General features: G+C 51.9%; 6 protein-coding genes across 6 annotated transcripts; 2 read left to right on the top strand and 4 right to left on the bottom strand.

The window, feature by feature from the left end:
- Positions 1 to 469: 469 nt before the first annotated feature.
- On the bottom strand, positions 470 to 1,672 carry ALT_6255 (1-aminocyclopropane-1-carboxylate deaminase/D-cysteine desulfhydrase; the record flags this gene model as incomplete). Its single annotated transcript, XM_033560397.2, has 1 exon — positions 470 to 1,672. One exon carries the CDS (start codon positions 1,670 to 1,672, stop codon positions 470 to 472), a length of 1,203 nt encoding a protein of 400 aa, XP_033416288.2.
- A 352-nt stretch (positions 1,673 to 2,024) lies between these two features.
- On the top strand, positions 2,025 to 3,479 carry ALT_6254 (putative exopolyphosphatase; the record flags this gene model as incomplete). The annotated part of the gene is made up of 1 exon (XM_033560398.1): positions 2,025 to 3,479. The coding sequence occupies one exon, from the start codon at positions 2,025 to 2,027 to the stop codon at positions 3,477 to 3,479; it is 1,455 nt and encodes a 484-aa protein (XP_033416289.1).
- Positions 3,480 to 4,078: 599 nt separating this feature from the next.
- On the bottom strand, positions 4,079 to 7,786 carry ALT_6253 (putative SH3 domain protein (Cyk3); the record flags this gene model as incomplete). The annotated part of the gene is made up of 1 exon (XM_033560399.1): positions 4,079 to 7,786. One exon carries the CDS (start codon positions 7,784 to 7,786, stop codon positions 4,079 to 4,081), a length of 3,708 nt encoding a protein of 1,235 aa, XP_033416290.1.
- A 1,331-nt stretch (positions 7,787 to 9,117) lies between these two features.
- ALT_6252 (uncharacterized protein) lies at positions 9,118 to 12,869 on the bottom strand (the record flags this gene model as incomplete). Its single annotated transcript, XM_089600044.1, has 5 exons — positions 9,118 to 10,074; positions 10,132 to 10,962; positions 11,015 to 11,757; positions 11,826 to 12,564; positions 12,621 to 12,869. The coding sequence occupies 5 exons, from the start codon at positions 12,867 to 12,869 to the stop codon at positions 9,118 to 9,120; spliced, it is 3,519 nt and encodes a 1,172-aa protein (XP_089455506.1).
- Positions 12,870 to 13,298: 429 nt separating this feature from the next.
- Positions 13,299 to 14,833, bottom strand: ALT_6251 (putative flavin dependent monooxygenase; the record flags this gene model as incomplete). The annotated part of the gene is made up of 2 exons (XM_033560401.2): positions 13,299 to 14,691; positions 14,763 to 14,833. 2 exons carry the CDS (start codon positions 14,831 to 14,833, stop codon positions 13,299 to 13,301), a joined length of 1,464 nt encoding a protein of 487 aa, XP_033416292.2.
- Positions 14,834 to 15,481: 648 nt separating this feature from the next.
- ALT_6250 (uncharacterized protein) lies at positions 15,482 to 19,689 on the top strand (the record flags this gene model as incomplete). Its single annotated transcript, XM_033560402.2, has 2 exons — positions 15,482 to 15,868; positions 15,925 to 19,689. The coding sequence occupies 2 exons, from the start codon at positions 15,482 to 15,484 to the stop codon at positions 19,687 to 19,689; spliced, it is 4,152 nt and encodes a 1,383-aa protein (XP_033416293.2).
- Positions 19,690 to 19,870: the final 181 nt, after the last annotated feature.

The following is a 19,870-nucleotide window of genomic DNA, read 5'->3' as shown; positions in this document are numbered from 1 at the left end:
CTTGCGGCGTTTACATCGGAACCGGCGACTTGTTGCGGCGTTTGTTATATGCCGGTTCTTTTTCCTTTTCCTCTTTTCGCTGATGACTTCTCTGCTTGTTGATTTTCTATTTAATGATGCTCTTTTGAACGCTTCATGTGCTCTGTACGTTGGTTGCTGCTTTTGCGCATGGTGGCGCGTATGGTGTATGAGGAGGGCGGGGAGTTGGGTCCTTTTTTCACTTGTGTTGTTTATTTCTTTCGGTGTCTTCACGGTTCTATATACTCTTACGGCCCCGCGGAGGCTGATCCCTGATGGATGACGAGTGAAATCACATTGTTTCTGTGATGCTAACATCCTTCAGCCTCTCTGTTTCTTCGCGCCGATTGCTCCCTTTGGGCGCGTTCGATGTAATACTACCCAAAATACCTTATCTGTATTTCTTATCAATAGAATCAAAGTTCTAATCTTACTGTTTAATCTCTTGCCGCTATGATTCGACCATGTCTGCATAGGCGCTTAACGCGGCCTGTCCCCCAGTGTGGATGAAAAGCACATTCATGAAGTCGGGGCGTTCCCGGTCTCCCGGACGAAGTGACCAGTCTTTTGCCAGTTCCCCTTGCTGTACCCAGTGCGAGAGTCCACGTACGACCTTTGAAGTGTATACGGGATCGAGCATTATTGCCTCCCGTTTTGCCATCATGTCCAGCGCCGTGCTTGTCTGTGCATCTAGAACACCATATGCGGTGCCAGCGAACCGATCATCAAGCCGAACATCCTCCACGGAAATGTCCTTTTCGGCATCCAACCCAATAAGAGCAGCTGCGCGACGCGCAAACGTCAGCACCCGTTCCTCATGGTACTCCCGACGCTTGGTAGGCGAAGTCAATATCCCAATGACCTTGCGAGGTGGTTTGCTCAACCCGGTTCTACCTTCCTCCTTCTCCAACAGCTTAAGCCCGGCGATCAGACCGCCCACTGTACTCCCACTACCACAAGCAACAAAGATATAATCAAAGCGCCCACTCCCATCCAGACCCTGCGCCTGCTCCTGCATCGCAATCTCAAACGCACACCGCGCATAACCCAATCCACCAAGAGGATGCAGACTCGCCCCGGAGGGGATCCAATACGGCGCCTTGCCCTGCGCGCGTATCTCCGCCAGAATCCTAGGAATTGGATCCTCCTCGCCGTCTGCGGGGACAGTCGACGACTCAAGCATCCTCACCTCCGCACCGAGGAGACGGACAACTTGCGGGTTACCCGTGCGTAGGAACGAGGCTTTATCGGTTGAGGCGGCGAGGCCGCCGCCTGTGCCTTTGTGTAGGACGACGACTGCATCGAGACCGAGTCGCTTCGCTACCGCGGCGACCTGCACGGTGTGGTTGCTCTGGATGGCGCCCTCGGTGACGAGGGTTGGTGGGGGTCCATTGGGAGCGCTGTGAGAGGCCCGGATGTCGGGGATGATGTATTCGAGCTTGCGGTACTTGTTCCCTGCGCAGGCGAGTGGAGATGAGTGGTCTTCTCGTTTGGCGTAGAGGGAGATATACGGTGTTTTGTTCTTGTTGTTACTGCTGTTGTTGTTGTTGAGGTATGTGGATAGAAGCGTGAGGGGGTGAATTGGGGATGGATGGGGGTATAGCAGAGAGTATCGAGGAATCTGAGCAAATGCTGCCGGTAGAGGGACTGCCATCTCAAGGGTAGACGTAGAGAATGCGGATTGTTGACTACTCGTAGGAATTGACCGCGATATATACTAGAGGTGTTTCACTTGCTTGTACACAGAAAGGGTATCTAGATAGCTGATTAGTTGACTGAAAGAGAATATACGCAGGAATTGAAGCTTACCATGCAAATTACGATGTCATAAATATGTACACTCATCCACAACTGATGCCAGACCTGGCATTGGAAGGTCTTTGAGCCTTTGGATGTTGTCCATTGCTGACTGGGCGGTGTCGTTTTGCCGATGATGTCAATCATCACGAGCTTCCCTTTTCGGACTTTATTGACTTCCACAAAATCCTAATGCAAATGCGAGTAGAATGGCTCGTTCGCCGCCCTCTTTACAGAGTCTATTACAGTTTCTGAAGAAGGCACGTCAGACACATCTGAATTTCATTTCTGGAGCTCTGTCATCCTCCTCGTGGACAGAGACTCCCGTCTACGTGGTGGGAAATCCTTCTGCCGATCTTGACTCCGCCGTCTCCGTCATTGTCTATTCCTATTTTGCTCATAATCGCATTCCAATTGACAGCCCTCGACCTCATATTCCCCTGATAAATCTACCAAATGTCCCCTCTGGTCCAGAACTGCGCAGACTCCGTCCCGAGTTCGTAAAGGCTTTCTGCCTTGTTACTACAACCCCCTCAGTTGGGGGAGAGGACGTATGGGATGAGACCCCCGAATCTGCGGGAAGAGTTCTCCACGAACACGTTCTCACCGTTGCAGACTTTGCAGCCCTTCTAAGGCAATATCATGCTGAGCCCACGGACCATCGGATAACCGCAGATGCCACACTCCTGGACTGGAACGCACTACCCCACCGAGCGCCCAACGGCCAACAGGGAAAGGGATCGATAGATGGCTTGCCCTCCGTCGACTTCTGCACGGTGGGCTGCATCGACCACCACGTGGATGAAGGCTTTCTCCCGCCCGCCGAGTCCCTCCCGCGCGGTCAGCCGCTGCTTGTGCGGCCCGCTGGCTCCTGTACTTCGCTTGTGGTCTCGACACTGCGAGAGCTGGACCTCTGGCAGGCTAACACCGAAGGCAACGCCATCTCAACTGAGACGATGCAACTCGCCAAGCTCGCCCTGGCCCCTGTTCTCATTGACACGACCAACCTCACCGCCAAGGACAAAGTCACCGACGCTGATACAGACGCGGTACGATTCCTGCTCTCCCAGATTGACCAGTGCAAGTCTACACCCGGCTCAAGCTGGGACCGGGACGCCTTCTACGAGCAGGTCCTCCACGCAAAACAAAACAGCCTCGATTTACTCACCGTAGACGAGATCCTCGGCCGAGACTACAAGCAATGGACAGAGACGGCGCACCAGGACTCTAGTTCCATTCAGATCGGCTTCTGCTCGATGGTCAAGTCGATCCCGTGGATCGTACGGAAAGCGGGCAGCCCGGAGGCGTTCCTGGATGCCCTGCAGGCGTTTGCAAAGCGCCGCGAACTAGGGATCGTGGTAGTCATGACGGCGTTTACATCTGGGCAGGACGGCAGGTTCTGTCGCGAGCTGGTTGCCTGTGCTCTACACGATGGGCCGGCGGTTCAGGCGCTGGAGGCGTTTACTGCGCAAGCTGGCCCGCAGCTGGGGTTGCAAGAATGGAACTCGGTCGAGGGCGACTCTGAGGATCATTCGCAGGCTATCAGGTCTGCTTTCAACAACAGTGATGCCCCGGTATGGAGGCGTATCTGGCTTCAATATGATGTGACCAAGAGCAGGAAACAGGTCGCTCCTTTGGTGAGAGATGCCGTTACAGGTCAATAAGAGGTCCTATGAGTCTGGAATTTGCATTCATCGCAAGGTTATTGATGGCAGTTGGCCACCTTGTCCCTCGAATGTTGAATGTCTTATTTCACACAATGATCAATTCTCAAGGTCTCCATTTCCAAGGTCTCAATGGTCTGCACACGCAAAGAGGAAATCTATCATTTGGCTTGCCGCGCCTGCGACAAGCATGCTCAATTCAAATTCAGACAACATGACGGATGCACATACAGAATGATAAAGAAAAAAGAGGTCTTACATGCCAGAACCGCTCCCCATGACCATTGTCCCATTAACTCCAAACACGTAAACGCAAGTACGTTTACATCAGTAGTCCCATCAAAAGAATGGAAATGTAAAAGAAAATAAAAGGAAAAGGGGATGCAGCAGAAAACCAGATGCAACAGATGAACAAATGCCATGCTCCAACCCGGTGTAGCCGATGCAAATGCAACCATGGCGTAAAGAGAAATACAACGAACAGTTGGCCAGAAATGCGAAGAGGCAACTGATAGTCATGTCGTCCACAGGCCATGACTTGGCTCATAAATTTGGGCGAAAGAACAGTCACCATATCAAGACATAAAGGCTTGTCGTATCTAGAAACATTCCCATTCACAGAAAACACACCACCGGGCAACGCGGTCGGCGAGCACGAGGCCTCTCCAGGTCCCGCGCTCCCCGATCTTGATCACCGTCTCCCACACGCTGCCATCGGCGGCGGGATCCGAAGAGTCGCTGCTGATCATATGATCTGCCTTGCGAGTGAGCCGGAGGATCTTGCCGGATGGCGACTGGATTGCCAGCTTGGCCGGTTTTTCCCGCCCGGACGATGACCTGGTGGACGATATGGCCGACGTAGAAGCCGAGAATTCGTTGGAAACTGCAGAGACCGAAGACCCGCCTGCGGAACTGGAAACCATACTGAGTGCACTTGCGGGCCGGGCAAAGATCGACGGCGAGACGCGCCCAGTAGGACCCGACTCGCTGCCGTTCGTTGGAGAAGGCAGCGAGGAAGGATGCTGCCGCACAGCAAACACGAATGTATTGTTGACCGCAAGTTTCGCGCACTGAGGCTGTATGATATATAGGTCGTGCCGTTGAGCATGAGGTGTCGGATGGCGTAGGACAAACTCATAGGGAGGGTTCTCGCCAGTGTGGATTATTGGAAGGGCAAGTGCCAGCGGATGGGGAATGTCTTTGCTTGAGTGCATCAGGCCCTTTTTGCCGGCGTAGATTTTGACTGTGCCTTGACCTTCGTCACCAGGCAAAACAGCTTTCACAGTGAAGCGTTTCTGGCCGCCGACCCAGTCTGGCTGCACCAAGGCACGCTTGCGAACAACCTCCCCACTCTCAAAGAAGTCACCGTCGGCATCCCGAGCGAAAGCGGGCGCTTCGACTTCTGCCGCACATTCCACGTCCGGCGGCACGAGAAGGCGGATCTGTAGAAGCTCCAGTCCGTCAATTCTGATCAGGCTGGTATCGTAGTCAGGAAATTGCAGGTTCATCTTGAAGTAAGGTGGGCAAGCTGTAGGAAGAGCCAGCAACACATCTGGCGAGATGGGCGGACATATGTGTTGCTCCTCTGGATGCAATGGCACATGGGTATAGCAGATCTCAAGCGGACGAGCCAGGAAATACCAACTTTCGGCTGTTGACGAGCCACTGGTGACGAATTGATTCCTTCGCGGGTTGGTCGGGTTTGCCAATGCACAATCGATAACGCGCCATTCGCCATCCACCAGGACTGTATTCCACCAGTGGTTTGGCCGCGAAAGACTGTCCAGCTCGAACAATTCACCGGGTGTTTTGAGGAACCCTTGCACTACCTCCGCGTGAAGACCGACTGCCGCGCACATTTCCTTGACAAGGAACGCGACTTCCTGAGGACTTCCTCGTCTCGTTTGCAGAATTCGTTTCAAGTCAATTCCGATCTCCTCTACGGGCTCGTCCCAGGCAACTTTTTCACTGACCCAAGTGAAGATAGCTCGCAATCTCTGAACATCGCTCTTGTAAGGTCGGCACACATAGCCCTGCGCAAGGCTCATCGGGTTGGTCATTGGTGGAAGGCTGTTGACAAACCGAGCACTTTTATCGACGAGGCTCAAGTTTACGGTGTTGAAGTTGGTGGGCTCGCTGATCGGCAGCCCGTCAATACTTTCATCACCTTCGGCGGTCTCATGAAGCTCCTCCACAGCGTAGATCACAGGATGGTCCATCATTTGGCAGCGCTCGGCTCTTTCGATGCGTTCGTTGCGGCTCGGCGAGCTTGCTCGATTCACGTCACGTCGAACCTGCACCCAGTCTACCGTGCCAGCCCCTGCGTCGCGAATCGTGTCGCGTCTAATCGGAGACATTGCCCTGCCTTTCGTAGGTGAATAGGATCCACCACTGTGTCCCACGGCGATACTGCTTCTGGCATTAGCGGCACCGGTCTTGGCTGATTCGAAAATCTTCTTGAAAAACCCATGCTTCTTCGCCTTTGGAGTCGATAGCCCGCCAAAAACAGCGGTGGATTCGCTGGTATCGGCAGCGGGTTGAGACCACGGTATAGCAGATGAAGCGCCTTGCCGAGAGGTGTTGTGACTTGAGTGGTATGATATACCAGTAAGAGGTGTCTCAGGCCGAGGCACGCGTGAAACATCGCTGAAGCCTCTTGAGCGAAAGGTTTCCATGGCTGTATTTGGCCTTTCATTACTGGTCGTCAGTCCTCGCCTGGCATAGCTTCCTGCACTTGTTGCGCTGAATGCGCCCGCCGACGGGCCACTCATCAAGCTCTGGCTCGTTTGTTCTGTGCTGGCTGTCATAGCCGTACTGATACTTTGCACTCCGCTTGAAGAAGTGGTGGTACTGGATTTCGTGTGACTTCGATTCAGAGCGTCTTCTCTCAAGTCCTGCCCCGACCTTCGACTTCTAAGGTATGGATACTGCGCAGGGATTGAGTTGTGCCTTCCGTGGTAAGCGAGATGCTTAGGTGGCGGAGGTGGAGGCTCTTCGTCATCCTCCGGTGGCAGTATGTCTTCCGATCCTCTGCGACTCTGTTCCTGCATCTGACGCAGCCGGCTTTCCATTCTCTGTACGTAGTTGTTCAATTGCGGCGGCCCGTCAAGGTAGTGGTCATGGCCGTACATGGTATTTCGATGGATCTGACTGTCGCGGAATTGATAATCCTGTTCACCTTCAAAACCGAGGGATGTCAAAGGTCTGTGACCATGCCGCGCAGGTCTGCTGTCGCGAAGGCTATCAAAAGCCTCTGGAGACCAAGGATTATCAAATACCGGGGCTGGCGAGGGTGAATGGGCTCCCCGCGACAACCCCATGTCTTCCAAGGATGTCATGACATCTTCCATCGCGTCGCGGAGAGGTGACGGAGTGTTCCCATGGGCGTCCGAATGAGCAGCTGGAGATGGAGTCCTTGACATGGCCACGTAGCGGTCATTCATATCCAGATGCGCGGGGACACCCATGTCCATGGAAGGTCGCCGGTTGACTGCAATTCGATGCGGAGGGGGAGGAGGCGGCGGCGGCGACTCCTCGCGCTCTTGAAGCTGCAACGGGGAGATCTCGTGCGACGGAGGGTGGACTGACGGAGGTCGAGCTAGCGGGGTCTGCCTGACAGGCACGGACGGCGGCAGAAGATCCATATCATCTGGGAGGCGAGGGGACGGCGCGCGGGACGGAGGCCTGGAGCGCGAGACACTCTCTCTGGCTGGAACGGGACTTTGTGGTGGAAGATCGGCGACCGGCGGCGCGCGGGGGGAGACCCCACGGGAAGAAGGCCTATGTTGCGAGGGAGGTCTGGAAAGAGAGCTCTGGGTTTTCACCGCAGTAGTTGGTGTGCGCAGAGGTTTGACACTCCGCACACGGCTGCCGTTTCGAGGTGGCGTTTGCGGAATTGAGCTTGAAGCTTGTGTCGTCGTCGTTGTCGCGCTCCGGGCCAGCTCCGCCGGGGCCAAAGCTTCCTTGTGAGCCTGAAAGGGTTTTCTAAATACAGTCTTCTGCTTCTTCGGAGCAGAAGTGGGATTCGTGATTGGGGAGCGTCCGGCAGGAATCATGGGACTCGTTGCTCTAGTGACAGGCACGAAATCTTCACCCAGAACCTCCACGAAATTGGATGGGAAAAGCCCGACCATGCGCCTGTCACGGCGCAGACGACCCATCCACCATTGCCCGTCTCCTGCATTCAAACACTCAATAAGATCCCCCTCCACAAAGCCAAGATCGCGTTTTGTTTCACCTCCCCATGAGTAAATCGCACGACACCAGCACGGGAACCGCGTAGGTAGCTGAGGTGCCGCGGGCGACATTGCGGCTGGGGTGCCGGCGCAATGCAGCCCTGCCTTTGAGTCCGACCGGAAGATCTAGGAAAAGCGTGTACAGTTTTAACTGGTAATCTGCAGATTCTGTATTAGTACACAATAGTTATGCGGAGAACGACGAGTACTCCGTCCGAAGGTTTCGAAAGACGTACCGTGGTTCGAACCAGTACTAACAAATGAGTGGATATTATTAGGACCCATACAAGGGAATCTCCAAAGTGTGCATGGTAGGAAGGGTATAGGAAAGTATAGAGGGGCGCGATAACAGACAGCTACCAAGGTGTCCCAATGAGAGGGGAGTGAGGTAAGGATGTGATAGATCAGATCGATAAGGACAGGGATCGGAAGAATAAAAGGGGAAATGAGACAAGGAAACGGGATGGAAGCTGTGGATGCTGAGAGAGTACGGCTCCGTACAAAGGGAGAGAAGGGAAGACACACCGAGCGAGACGGAGGGAGAGAGAGGGAGCTGGCTGAGCTGAGCTGAGCTGAAGTCACGGTGAGGCCCGATGGCTGTTTTGGTGTTTACGTGGGCTCCCGATTGGGCCTAGCGCCATATGGTCTCCCTTATCGATAAGCTTAATGTGCACGTCCTCATTAGTATCCTTCTTCCCAATCATCACCCCCAGAATACAGAGGAGATCCCTTCTATCTATTTATTGAGTTTGTCGATAGTTCATCTTTCATCGGATGCACCCTATCTCATAGATCCAAGCCATTTCAGAGGTCCCAGAACTGAGGCATGAGCGCAACGCTCTAGAATCTAGATATGTCTTCAAAGTCGATCCATGGTTTACAGACTCCGCTTCCCGCAGGTTTACCCATGGACAGCACAAGGCCGGGTTCCGATGGAGCCACAGTGGTGACCTGGATCGGGTACTAAGAGTGAAACAGCAATTGCCAGAACTAGTGGCTGACGTACTACTCAAAACAACATATTCGACTCCGGTTTTTGGTGTCAGCCTGAAGTACAGCATGAGAAAATCTTCACGGAGCTTTATAGTGGGTCTAGACAGCCATGAGGTATCATTATAGCCAAGCAGCAATTGGTGGACAGTACTAAGAAATGTACAGAAAAGTCCGATCAGAACGCGAGTATGCGAGGCCGTCACAAGATGAAAGAAGGAAAAACAATAAGGAAATGCATCCAGAGGCAGTTTATAGTAGGTATTCACGAAATGACCACGTGGATAATACAGTCAGTATTGTACCCCGGAGATGCATGGGAATCCAATTCGATCATCAACGTTAGATACGAATGAAGTTCGCAATGCAGAAAATGCCAAACTGCTCAGGGAGTATGACACCCATAAGCTTGATTACAGAGGCACCTCAGAGCTAAATCGCAATCCACTGCCTCGTCCTGAGTACCCGGAACCGTTGTGATTATTGATCCCTGGGCTGGTTGGACGGCTATTTGCCGCTGTCCACTTCGGACTTCGTGGCTGCGTGCTCGTTGACCTGGTCGAAGGTCGGTTCTTTCGAAATTCTCGCAGCTCATCCTCCTTTCTACGCAACAGATCTTCGCGAGATGCGAGCATAGCTTCCAACTCTTTGACGCGCGCAAGATGTCGCTGTTCATCACTTTGAATGTTAAGTTCTCTGAGACGGCTGGCATCGCCCGCAACCTTGCGCTTCAAGGACTCATTCTCCTCTTTAAGCTGCAGGATCTCGTTCCCAGACTGTGCAGCCACGTTGGATGCGGTCTGGTACTGTTCGCGTGTGTACTCTGCTTGTTTTGCCTCGTATTCTGCTTTTCGCTCCAGGGAAGCATTGTCTTTGGTCAGCCGACGGATCTCCTCCTGTGCTCTTTCCAATTCTGCCATGCTCCCTCCTCCGGCCTTTAGAGCCTCCCGTGCCTTTTCGAGCTCATGTCGTAAGTGAGTGCGCTCATCCTTTAGTTTTATAATATCTTCCTTTTGCTTCTCGAGTCTCTGCTCAGACAGAACTTTGGTTTCCGCCAATCGATCACGCTCTTGCCGCATTTTGTGTAATTCCTTCGTGCGACTCTCATAGCGATGTTGGAGTAATGAGAGAATCCCTTCTCGTTCTTGTAGACGAGATTGTGCATCGGCCAAGGCTTTTTGGAGTTTGTCAAGCTCAGCCGCATGAGATGTTTTCAACTGCAGCAGATGTGCCTCCAAAGCCCGCAGATCATTATCCAATGTTTGGCTGGGAAACTTTATGGATTCCTTCGAAGCTTCCGTAAATTGACTGGCTTCTTGAGACTCTTCCATCCTCGGCCTTTTAGGTGTCTGTTCAGTAGTATCTTCCACCTGCTGAGAACGTTAACCGGCCAATTCACAATTGAAAGAGGATGGAGAGTGACTAACGAATAAACGCTTTGGAATCTGCGGGGTAGGCAAAAGCGCGGTTTCGGGTTGGTTCTGATAAGGACTTAACGCGGAGTTGAGCTCATCAGAGCTTACGATGTGGAGTGGTTCGATAGAAGGTAAGGACCAGTGAGCATTGAAATTGTCCGAAAGAAGACTCGACATGATTTCTTCGGAATCTTCGTAAACGCCTAAGGCATCATCCTGCAGATCGCCTACCACGCCTCTGAGACGTGAGGTGTATTGAACCACTAAGCGTAGACGCTGAGGTTCTGGGTAGTTGGCAAAACATAATTGAACATGCTCGCTGGAGTTTGAGACAAGCAGTCGAATCACGGGCAGGAGGTTCCCATGTCGAGCATAGGTTGTTCGCATGTGTTCGACCGAGGGACTCTTTGCGTTGAAGGAACTGTCAAGCGCGATGATTGCAGCCGGGGGTTTGTAAGTCTCCATAATGCCATCGTCGATTGTTGACTGGATCCCAAAACTCAGTGATTCTTTCACCATGGAGACTTCCAAATTCGTCCCAACTCCCATCTCGTGGCGAGGCCTGGTGTACGAAAGGCCCTTCCCCATAAGAAAGCGCTCAAGTATCTTCAGAGTCTTCGCTCCGTGCACCATGATAACCAAGTGCAGATCACGGCTACTAGCATTGTTGATCAGGTATCCCAGGAGTAAAAACTTTGCGCTTGAGTATTCAGCCCACGCAGCCTCTTTCGCTAGGTCCGAATCCGAGTCCTTAATATGTTCGGTGATGTTCAGATCAGGGTGGGTTGAAGCATTGCTCAAGCGCTCAAGTAAGCTATTCATTCTGGGTATCAAACGCTCTTGCTGTTCACCATTTAGATGTTGACTGGCGAGATGGAGGGCGGATTGAACTCACCTCTATCCTGGACGTTTCGGCCTGAAGCGCGAACGTCTTAAGGAACTCGTCGATGCTTTGAGCTTCGTCTTTCAATATTCGTTCATAATCATCTTTGACCCTTGAATCCATCGGGAGGGGGACGGCAAATTCTGATGGCCCAAGCTGGACAGAGCCTGGAATCACTTGCTCTTGATGGCTGACCGTCAAGGCGCTGGGTTGGATTGTCTGCAAAATAGGTTGTTGAGGAGGACCCATTTCCGTGGGTCGTACCAGCAAGCCGGGATCACTTATTTCTCCCTCCGCGTGAGCTGCGTGTGGAGCACCTTCTCTGTCGACCCTAACGCTAAGAGGTGCCGTAACTTCGGGTATGAGCAGCGAGGGCGATGGTTCAATATCTCCAGCCGAGGACGGAGTGACGCTAGCATCAGCGTTCAAAGGAGTCCCAGGATTGGTTTTCGCACGTATTTGAGCATGTGCATTTCGAATCTTTTCCAATGGCGTCGAACCCTCGTATTGGCTATACTTCTCCATGGTCTCCGCCAGAGACGGAGTCTCCCTGTCTCCCCTGCCAGCATCCATTGCCACGGCTTCAGTAGCCAAGGATGCCGAGGCCGTCCGTTTCGAGGGTGCTGGTTGGGGGGCTAGACTTTGTCCAGGTGATTGACCGGCGTTCTGCGACTGATGTGAAAGAACCGTCTCTGGTACGGAACTTACGTGACGAACAGTGTTGTTACCGGCAAGACTGGAACTTCCTGGGATGCCTAGAGCTGTTAGCCTGGTATAGAATAATGAGAAGTGCGAGATCAACAACCTGCTGACCAGGAAGTACCTGATAACAACTGAGAGCCTAGGCTGCTGGAGTTAGATTTTTGACTGATTGCGATAATTGATGTCTGCGAACCCGAACTCTTTGTACCCGAGATGACGCGTGTACCCTGGCTTTTCGGAATATCTGTCACGGAAGGTGGCGTCTCCGCTACCTCGTCCACTGGTCTGTTTCGGTTGCCAAGTAGTGCTTGAGAGGGAGTCTGGGTAGCGCGAATAACACTCGAAACCACCTTAGATTCAACAGGAGAATTGGACTCTGTGAATTCGCCAGGAAGTCTATATCTGGACGGTATCGAGGATCTAGTAAGGTACTCGAACACACACCCAGAATGGTTTGGTGTGGTGACGGACAAAGGAGGTCTGTGCTTGTTTTCTTTGGAGGCGCCTGGTCGGGGAGCTTTCAATTCCTGGGAGAAAGTCGGCGCCCGATCGGGTTGCGTTAGCACTTCGCTAGTATTCTCCTCTAGACGTGGTCCTTCGTCGACCGGTACGAATAATGGCGAGGGCGGACGGTCGCCAGATCGCGGCGGCTCAATTCGGCTTTCCGCGCTGATAGGGCCGGGACTCAGTGAGCTCCGACTTTCGCAGTGGGAGTCAGTTAAACAAAATGGCGATGGATTATCGGGATGGTTTCTGGACAGGCTGTTGTTCGTCTCCTTTTTCTTGTCTTCCCACACTTTTATCGCGGCTTCGTTGGCGTTTTCTTTGGGTTCCTGTCCGTATGTACCCCGATTAGATGACTAGCACTTTGCCTTCAAGCGACAAGTGTTCAAGACAGACGCTTCGCCCAACTCACCCACGTCGGCGACCAGGGGCCCTCCCAGTCAATAAGGTATTGTGATTCGGTTTCGTCTAGGATGCAGTTAATGTACCATTCGTCTTCGTCCAAGCTAGATCTGCTGTCGTCGTTCTCGTCGTTCTCGTCGTTCTCGTCGTTCTCGTCGTCACTTGACGAAATGACATAGACGTGTTTCCACCTTTTCTTTCTGGAGTTATCTGCAGGGTCTGAAGATGCGGGTGAAGCGGCTTTGCGCTTGCGCCACATCATGCGCGTTCGATGAGCTCAGCCAGTTTGTAGGAATCCATGACGGAGTGAGAGCTCTTGAAGTGTAAGAAAAGATGGCGGGGTTAAATATGAGAACTAGTTGCTGAGTCAGTGTATTGTTGTTAGAACAAAGGAGGGACCTATTGACATACCGAGCATCAATGGGCCTTTCAGAATAGAGAGGGAAAGCGGAGTGAATTATTTAAGTATGAACAACTCGGTCGACAGGGAGCTACGCGGATGATCGCCAACACGTGATAGGCTTGCGCTTATCAGTACCCAACTCCACCCTGATAGCTTCAGTGTCGTGAGTCGTGACTCGTACGGAGTATAGCTCGATTCACAATACACGGAGTTATTGCAGAGGAAATCAAGAGGGAAGTTCTGTCTATGGTCTATTCAGTTATATACATGGTTCATACAACATCCCTATTCTTGCCTTTCCTTCCAATCCTCATCGTAATCGAAACCAAGTTCGGCGACGGATTTGATATTGCGACGCTCCTCGCCCTTCTCAACGAAGGCCCTTCTGATCTCTGGGAACTTTTGTCGCATCCACCTCTGCTTCATTCCCCAGTAATTGCAGTGCTTGCCATGGCCGTTATTGGCCAGACCTTGGCGCGTTTCGGCCATATCTGCCCAATCATGAAGGAAGTTCATATAATCAGCATCCAAAGGAAAGTGCATCAGATGGAATTTTGTGACGTCGCCTTTTGTGGCGACAGTGGATTCCTCCCATTGTTTCATTTCTGCTATGGATGGCAGAGTAAGGCGTCCTGACCAAACCCGGGCATAGACTGCCGCTTGATTTTCCGATAACGGGAACGGAATCACTCTCTGGGGAAGTACAGGGAATACGAGGGTAGGATTGTAGATGTAGAAAAGATGTTGATAGGTATTCAGCGTCCTGCGGCCGTCACCGATAACAGGCGGGTTGAGAGACGATAGGAAGGGGAATGAGTACAAGTAGCCGGTACAGAAAACAATGGCATCGATGTCCATCTCAACCCTGCCATCTGCGAAGCGTACTGCTCGTTGATGAGAGTCTGGCGGGAGAAATTCCACGATTTCGGGGAAGTAGCTCTTGTCTGCGGGAGTAGAAGGCGTCAAGTACGACTCTGTTCGCTGAGAAACGAGCACTTTGCCCTCGCTCACGCGGTTTATTTGAGCTCCGATGTCTACCGCGGAGGCTGAACTTCCGACGACAACGACCTTTTTGTCACGAAATTGTTCTGGAGCATCGAAGTACTTGGAATGGGAAATGACGCCTGGATATTTCTTATTCCATGGTTCAATGCCTTTGATGTCTGGCAAGTATGGCACATCAAAATGCCCACTGGCCACCACCACCGCATCATAGGTCCCGGTCTGCTCAGCCCCGGTACGCAGATTTCTCGTTGTCAGCGCCCAAGCCTTCTTGGTCGGCTCTTCTAGTCTGACATCAAGTACTTGAGTTTCGAATTGAATGAGGTCTTTAACATCTTCTGCATATTCTTCCAGATACTTCTTTACTGTCGAATGCTTCGGTAAGACTTGGCAATCAGCAGGGAACGGTTTGTCAGAATACGCCATCAGTTCTTTCGGGATATTGGTATCCAGGGTGCTATAGATGGGAGAAGTGAAGATGAGCTGACGGGTCTTCTCTGTCTCCCCAGATCGATACCATATAGGCTCTTCAAGTGGACCATCTGGGTTCAATTGCGGCACCCGGGTCACCAGGCCTGTTTTCAAGGTACCGGGAGTATAGTTCCAGACTCCGCCAACTGAGCCTCTCTGTTCAAAGACATCTATCTTATCAAAGCACTTCTCAGCGAGGAGATATCTAGTTTATTGTAAGTAAAGAATTAAGTAATGTGACCGTAAAACGAGCCACAGTATCGGAAGTCCTCGTACTTTACCGCAGAAAGACCAGACGGCCCGGCACCGATTACGGCTATCCGACGAACGGGCAGTGAAATCGTCATGGTCAGGGGCCTGTTAGGATGAGTATAGGATAGATCTGATACAAGGAGCATCAGACGGACTGCAGTCCGGCTCCTTAACCGAGTGAGACCAGGATGCTAAGGAGACAAAAGTAAACCACCCGCATCTCATCGGCGATTTAGCCCCGCTGATGACATTGAGATGCCGTGATTCGGCATTTGGGCGTCCGATAGAAGGCTCCAGCCAGATATACTGCAGACAGGATCGTTTGCGCTCATCTCCTGTTTCATTTAACTCCAGAGACTTTTTGTTTGAACTTACTCAGTAGCCCCTAAACCTTCACGAGCCATGTGATAGCCATGCTTTGAACAATACAGAAATTACGTCTCCTTTGGGGTTGGAAGAGCTGTCGTATGGTATTATTACAAGGATAATACCTGCCTCAGTGATGTAACTTAAGAGCCTTCCGAAGCTTTACGCAACAAACACAGGAAAATCATCGTGTGCTCTCCCCTTGGGATCGTTGGTCTTCCAATCCCAAGCACATTGTGCTGTTGCTTTAATAATCTCGGTTTCTTCTCCACAGATGACTTTCTGACGAACGAGCAAATTCCTTCAACAGCAGGGAAAATGCAACATCGTTGATCAAGACCTGATCAATTCCGCTATTCCGCTCCGCGGCCGCGACGATGAATTCCCACGAACAACCTCCGATTTCTGAACCTCTGCGTTCGACTGCCTTACCTATTGCGCAAATCTCCCCAGAAGTCCATCGAATCTCGGAAAAGTCAATACACGCGATAGTTACCCTAGTATGGCCTTACTCGTCGTCGAACAAATGTCTCAGCCTTTTGTTAGCTGAGCCCGACTTCCGCCTCCGACGAAACAATGGTCAAGTAAAAGTGGTTTTTCGTGGACGTGCTGCAGAAGCGGTAGCCAAGTCTCAAGTTGGGATCGGCGACCATGTGTATCTAGCCCTGGCTGGCTCAAAATTCGTGCCCAGTGAGGCAGTAGCGCAGACGCCTGGGAAGTGCGTGTCTTGGGATGTACAACTTGATGACCGCGTGCTACTTGAGGTGCGTTGAGCGCGTAGCAAAGAGGGAACAGCAGTGTAAACTGATCAGAGCTTTAGATCTGGCGTTCGTCTCAACACTTCTCGACCGTGAAACTTGACCCTTCTACAGTTCCAACTCAGAATATAGAAGATGCGATTGCGCCGCCAGCTACACCGATTGCTAATGGACGTGTTGAGCGTGGCGAGGCGACTTTAGCTACTACACTTGAAGCTTGGAGATCTCCCGCCTTCGTGGAGCGAACACGTTCATCGTTTGGTGGTCTCGTGAATTCGGCCTATGATCCGTTCGCTGAAGAAGATGGTTTTGTTCCTGGCAAAGGCCGGAAACGACCTCGTTTTAGCTTTCGAGGCACTGGTTGGCGTGTGCTTGACGAACCCGCAAGCCCCGGAGAAAAAGAGGTACCGGCAGATTGGACGTGGATGTTTGAAGAAGATGGAACTCACGACTCCGATATTGGTGGAGAAGACCATATAGACAGCGCCGCACTGCCTCAAGAGATTTCTACAGCGCCTACTAAGGTGCCAAATGCTCCAGAAGGCGCCGATACTGTCGCAGACGTCGACAATGAATCACTTGATGTTGGTTTACTGAGCACAGAACGAATGACCGAACGGCCAACCAGGCCAAGTCCTGAAGTTGCTCAACCACTACGTGCGCCTGGATTTCCCCAGCACATTGCCAGACAGCCCTTTGCAGGTTCCGATTTCCAATATCCAACAGACACGCCACGCCTGTATCCTATTCCTTCTCCTGGACTGCCGATTCCATCACCACTGATCACAAGGTCGAGTAGTGCGCGTGACTACTTTCCACCTGTTGCTTCCAATGTACAAACACCATTAGATCAATCCGCTGCAGATGGAGAAGATGTGGAGATGACTGAAGAAGAAAACGTCGTCATATCGAGGGTCCAGCCTGACGTCCCCACAAGCCAGGAGCTCCAACCGCTTGTTACGACTCCTCAGCAGGTCGTCACAAGGAATAAATCGGATTTCACGTCTCAAAATGCTTCTATCAATCTGGAAGACGGTAGTCAAAGGAGCATGGAGGGTACTTCAGCAGCCAACGCCATGCCCTTCGAGGATAGAGAACCTGCGCAACACCCGGAAGACGTTGAGAAACAAATACCCAACGTCCCGCTGGGCTCTGTGGATCAGTCGTATGCGGAGAAGCCCGCCGAGAGTGCGAGCCGCGATATTAGGGACGTCATTGAGGAAGAATCAGAACAAAGTGACGTCAATCAAGAGAGAAGAGAAGTCCAGGACGAAGAGAGCAATGAAGATAGCGAAGATGAGTTGGAAGAACAGTCAGCAGTGGAGTTAGAAGAAGAGTCAGTTGAGGAGGAAGAGGACGAATTAGTCGAAGAGTATGGATATGAAGATGTTCAAGGACAACGAAGTCAACGACCACCCGATGCCTTCGGAGCCAATGACTTTCACCAAGATGGTACAAGGCGTTATGAAGACCCCCAGGTCGAGGAGATTGCAATTGGTACCAATAGAGCGCTGGAAGACGATGATGTGTCTGATACCGGTTCTGAGGTCTTTCCAGCTGCAGAACGACAGGCTGCTGAGGAAAGTGGGTTTCCCCATAATTTGGAAGAGGAGAGCGGCGAAGACGAACACGAAGGTTATTATGAAGACGAAGGAACGTTCGATGAAGAGGACATCGAGGGTGGAGATGAGCGGGTGGAGGTACTGGACGAAGAAGAGGATGAGGATGAGGAGGATGAGGAGGATGAGGAGGATCAGGAGGACGAGGATGAGGATGAAGATGAAGAAGAATCGGTGCTTGAGGACGAGCAAGAGGCGTCCGAGGATGACTATGACCGTGTGGATTCTGAATCGGAGTCATATGCAGGTGCAGATTCCGCAGCTAGGCTGGAGAAAGTTGTTCATCCGGAAGTCATCGTCTTGGACAGCGACAGCGAAGACGAGGCTGTTGTCAGTGCTCCGACGAACGCTCATATGCCATCGGCCGAATATACTGCTACAGTTAACGATGTAGAGTCATCTGCAACATCAGCTGAAGAGGATGATGTGCATGACAGAAGCTCTGTCGGTTCAGAAGCAGAAGAATGGCCCGAAGATGAGCTGGCTGAAGATGACCAAGTGGGGGATGACGAAGCGGAAGGAGAGTCCATGCAGGACGAGATAGCCGTGCACGATGATGCTGAAGATGAACTCATGGAGGATGCGCCTTCAGAGGAGGATTCTGTAGCAGAAGAGCCAATCGAAGTGCAGGCGGATGCCGAAGAAAATTCGGCTTTGGCGGATCGAGTGCAAAGCGAAGTTCAGCAGGAAGCTGATATTGAAAACGACTTGAGCTCCGAGACACCTATCGAGGTGCTACAAGCAACTTCGGGTGCACCGCAAAGCCCAGAGGGTCAGGACACCACCGATTTTCGGGTCTCTGTCGCGCAATCTACGCAAGGACCTTACACCGATTCTGTATCTGGTCCGCGGTCTCAGGATTTAGCAATTGGTCCTGAGCTGTATCGACTAGGAGGTACTGGCGAGGATGAAACGCGCAGTCCGGAGACCGATGCTCACGCTGAGCCAGGGCCGGTAAAGCCCAGCTTGGAGGATGAGGGTATCAGAGAGCCATTCTTCGATAGCGCTGCCTCCCCACAACTCGTTGACAGTTCTGCAGAACTTGCATTTCCAGTCCAGGAGCCTTCACCTCAAGCTCCACAATTGGTCACTCCGGATGCTTCACAATTGCCTGCGGCTAGGCATCATCTTCCTACCGCCATTCCAGTGGGTGACTTCCCTCCGACACCCGAACAGACACAGGAGGTAGTCCAGGGTCTCAGTACACAAAACGATGGTCATGCCGATGCTCCGGAACAAACGGTTCTGCACATATCCACCACGTCCGTAGAGACTGGTGTTTCATCAACAACCGAGTATAATGTGCAAATGAGTCCGACTCCGGCCGAACAGCAACGGCAGACGCAGACCGACGGGGCATCTTGCCATGATGAAGAGTATGCGATGTCTTCCGTTGGAGACGAAATCCCAAATGAAGTCCATGATTGGGGGGTCTCAGCACAGTCATTGGAACGAATGTCTTCGGCTGTAAATCGTGACCATCCCGGTTTGCGAAGCAAATATTCTTACTTTGCTCCTCTTGCTACGCTCATCGACCATTACAATTCGCTGATAGATACAATCTCTGTTGTGTCCGAGATTTCTCCAATCAGTCGGGCCACTACAGGAAAGAAAGATTTTACATTGTCACTCCAGGTTACCGACCCATCGATGGCAGGCACTATCGTGTATGCACAAATATTTCGCCCGTACAAATCTGCACTTCCTTCGGTCAAAGAAGGCGACGCCGTATTGCTTCGCAACTTCCAGGTCAAAAGCTTCAACCACTCTATGATGCTGGTCAGCGTCGACACTAGCGCATGGGCTGTTTTCCACAACGCCAGCAAAGAAGCGCAAATTGCCGGCCCTCCGGTCGAATACGGCGATGAGGAAAGCGCATACGCCATTGACCTACGGCAATGGTACCATGAAGTTGGGATCGCCATGGTAGCGGATTACCAACTTCAGGCTTCGGTACTGACGGCTAGCAGAGAAGCAACACCTGTCAGTAGTGTTGCGCACAGTGACGCGGGTAGCGTTGACTCGGCATCTCGAGAAGTACGCGGGGAATCATCTGTCTCTAACAGAGGCTCGAAACGAAGGAAATCCCACCGGAGGATAACAATTCATGAATTGAGGGATGGAAGACGGTATGCCGAGGTCGGATCGCCGTCCGACAAGGAAAGTATACATGAACTTAGGGATGGGACATTATATGCGAATCTCTGATCAACGTTTTGGTCTTGATAATCCTGTGGTGTATTGGTTCGTGGTCAGACAACATCGTACTGGAAGCTGGCTTCTTGGAGAATGGTGATCAAATGACCCACCCCCATCATAGGCTAGGAAGTAAGGTATTATTATCAAACAATTTTGTTCGCGAGTATCTGCGTCATTAAATTCCCCGGTC

The sequence above is a fragment of the Aspergillus lentulus genome (assembly GCF_001445615.1).
Source record: "Aspergillus lentulus DNA, contig: Alt12, strain: IFM 54703, whole genome shotgun sequence".
Lineage (NCBI taxonomy): Eukaryota > Fungi > Ascomycota > Eurotiomycetes > Eurotiales > Aspergillaceae > Aspergillus > Aspergillus lentulus.
The sequence above is the reverse complement of the archived record's forward strand: the minus strand, read 5'-3'. Positions and strand labels throughout refer to the sequence as shown.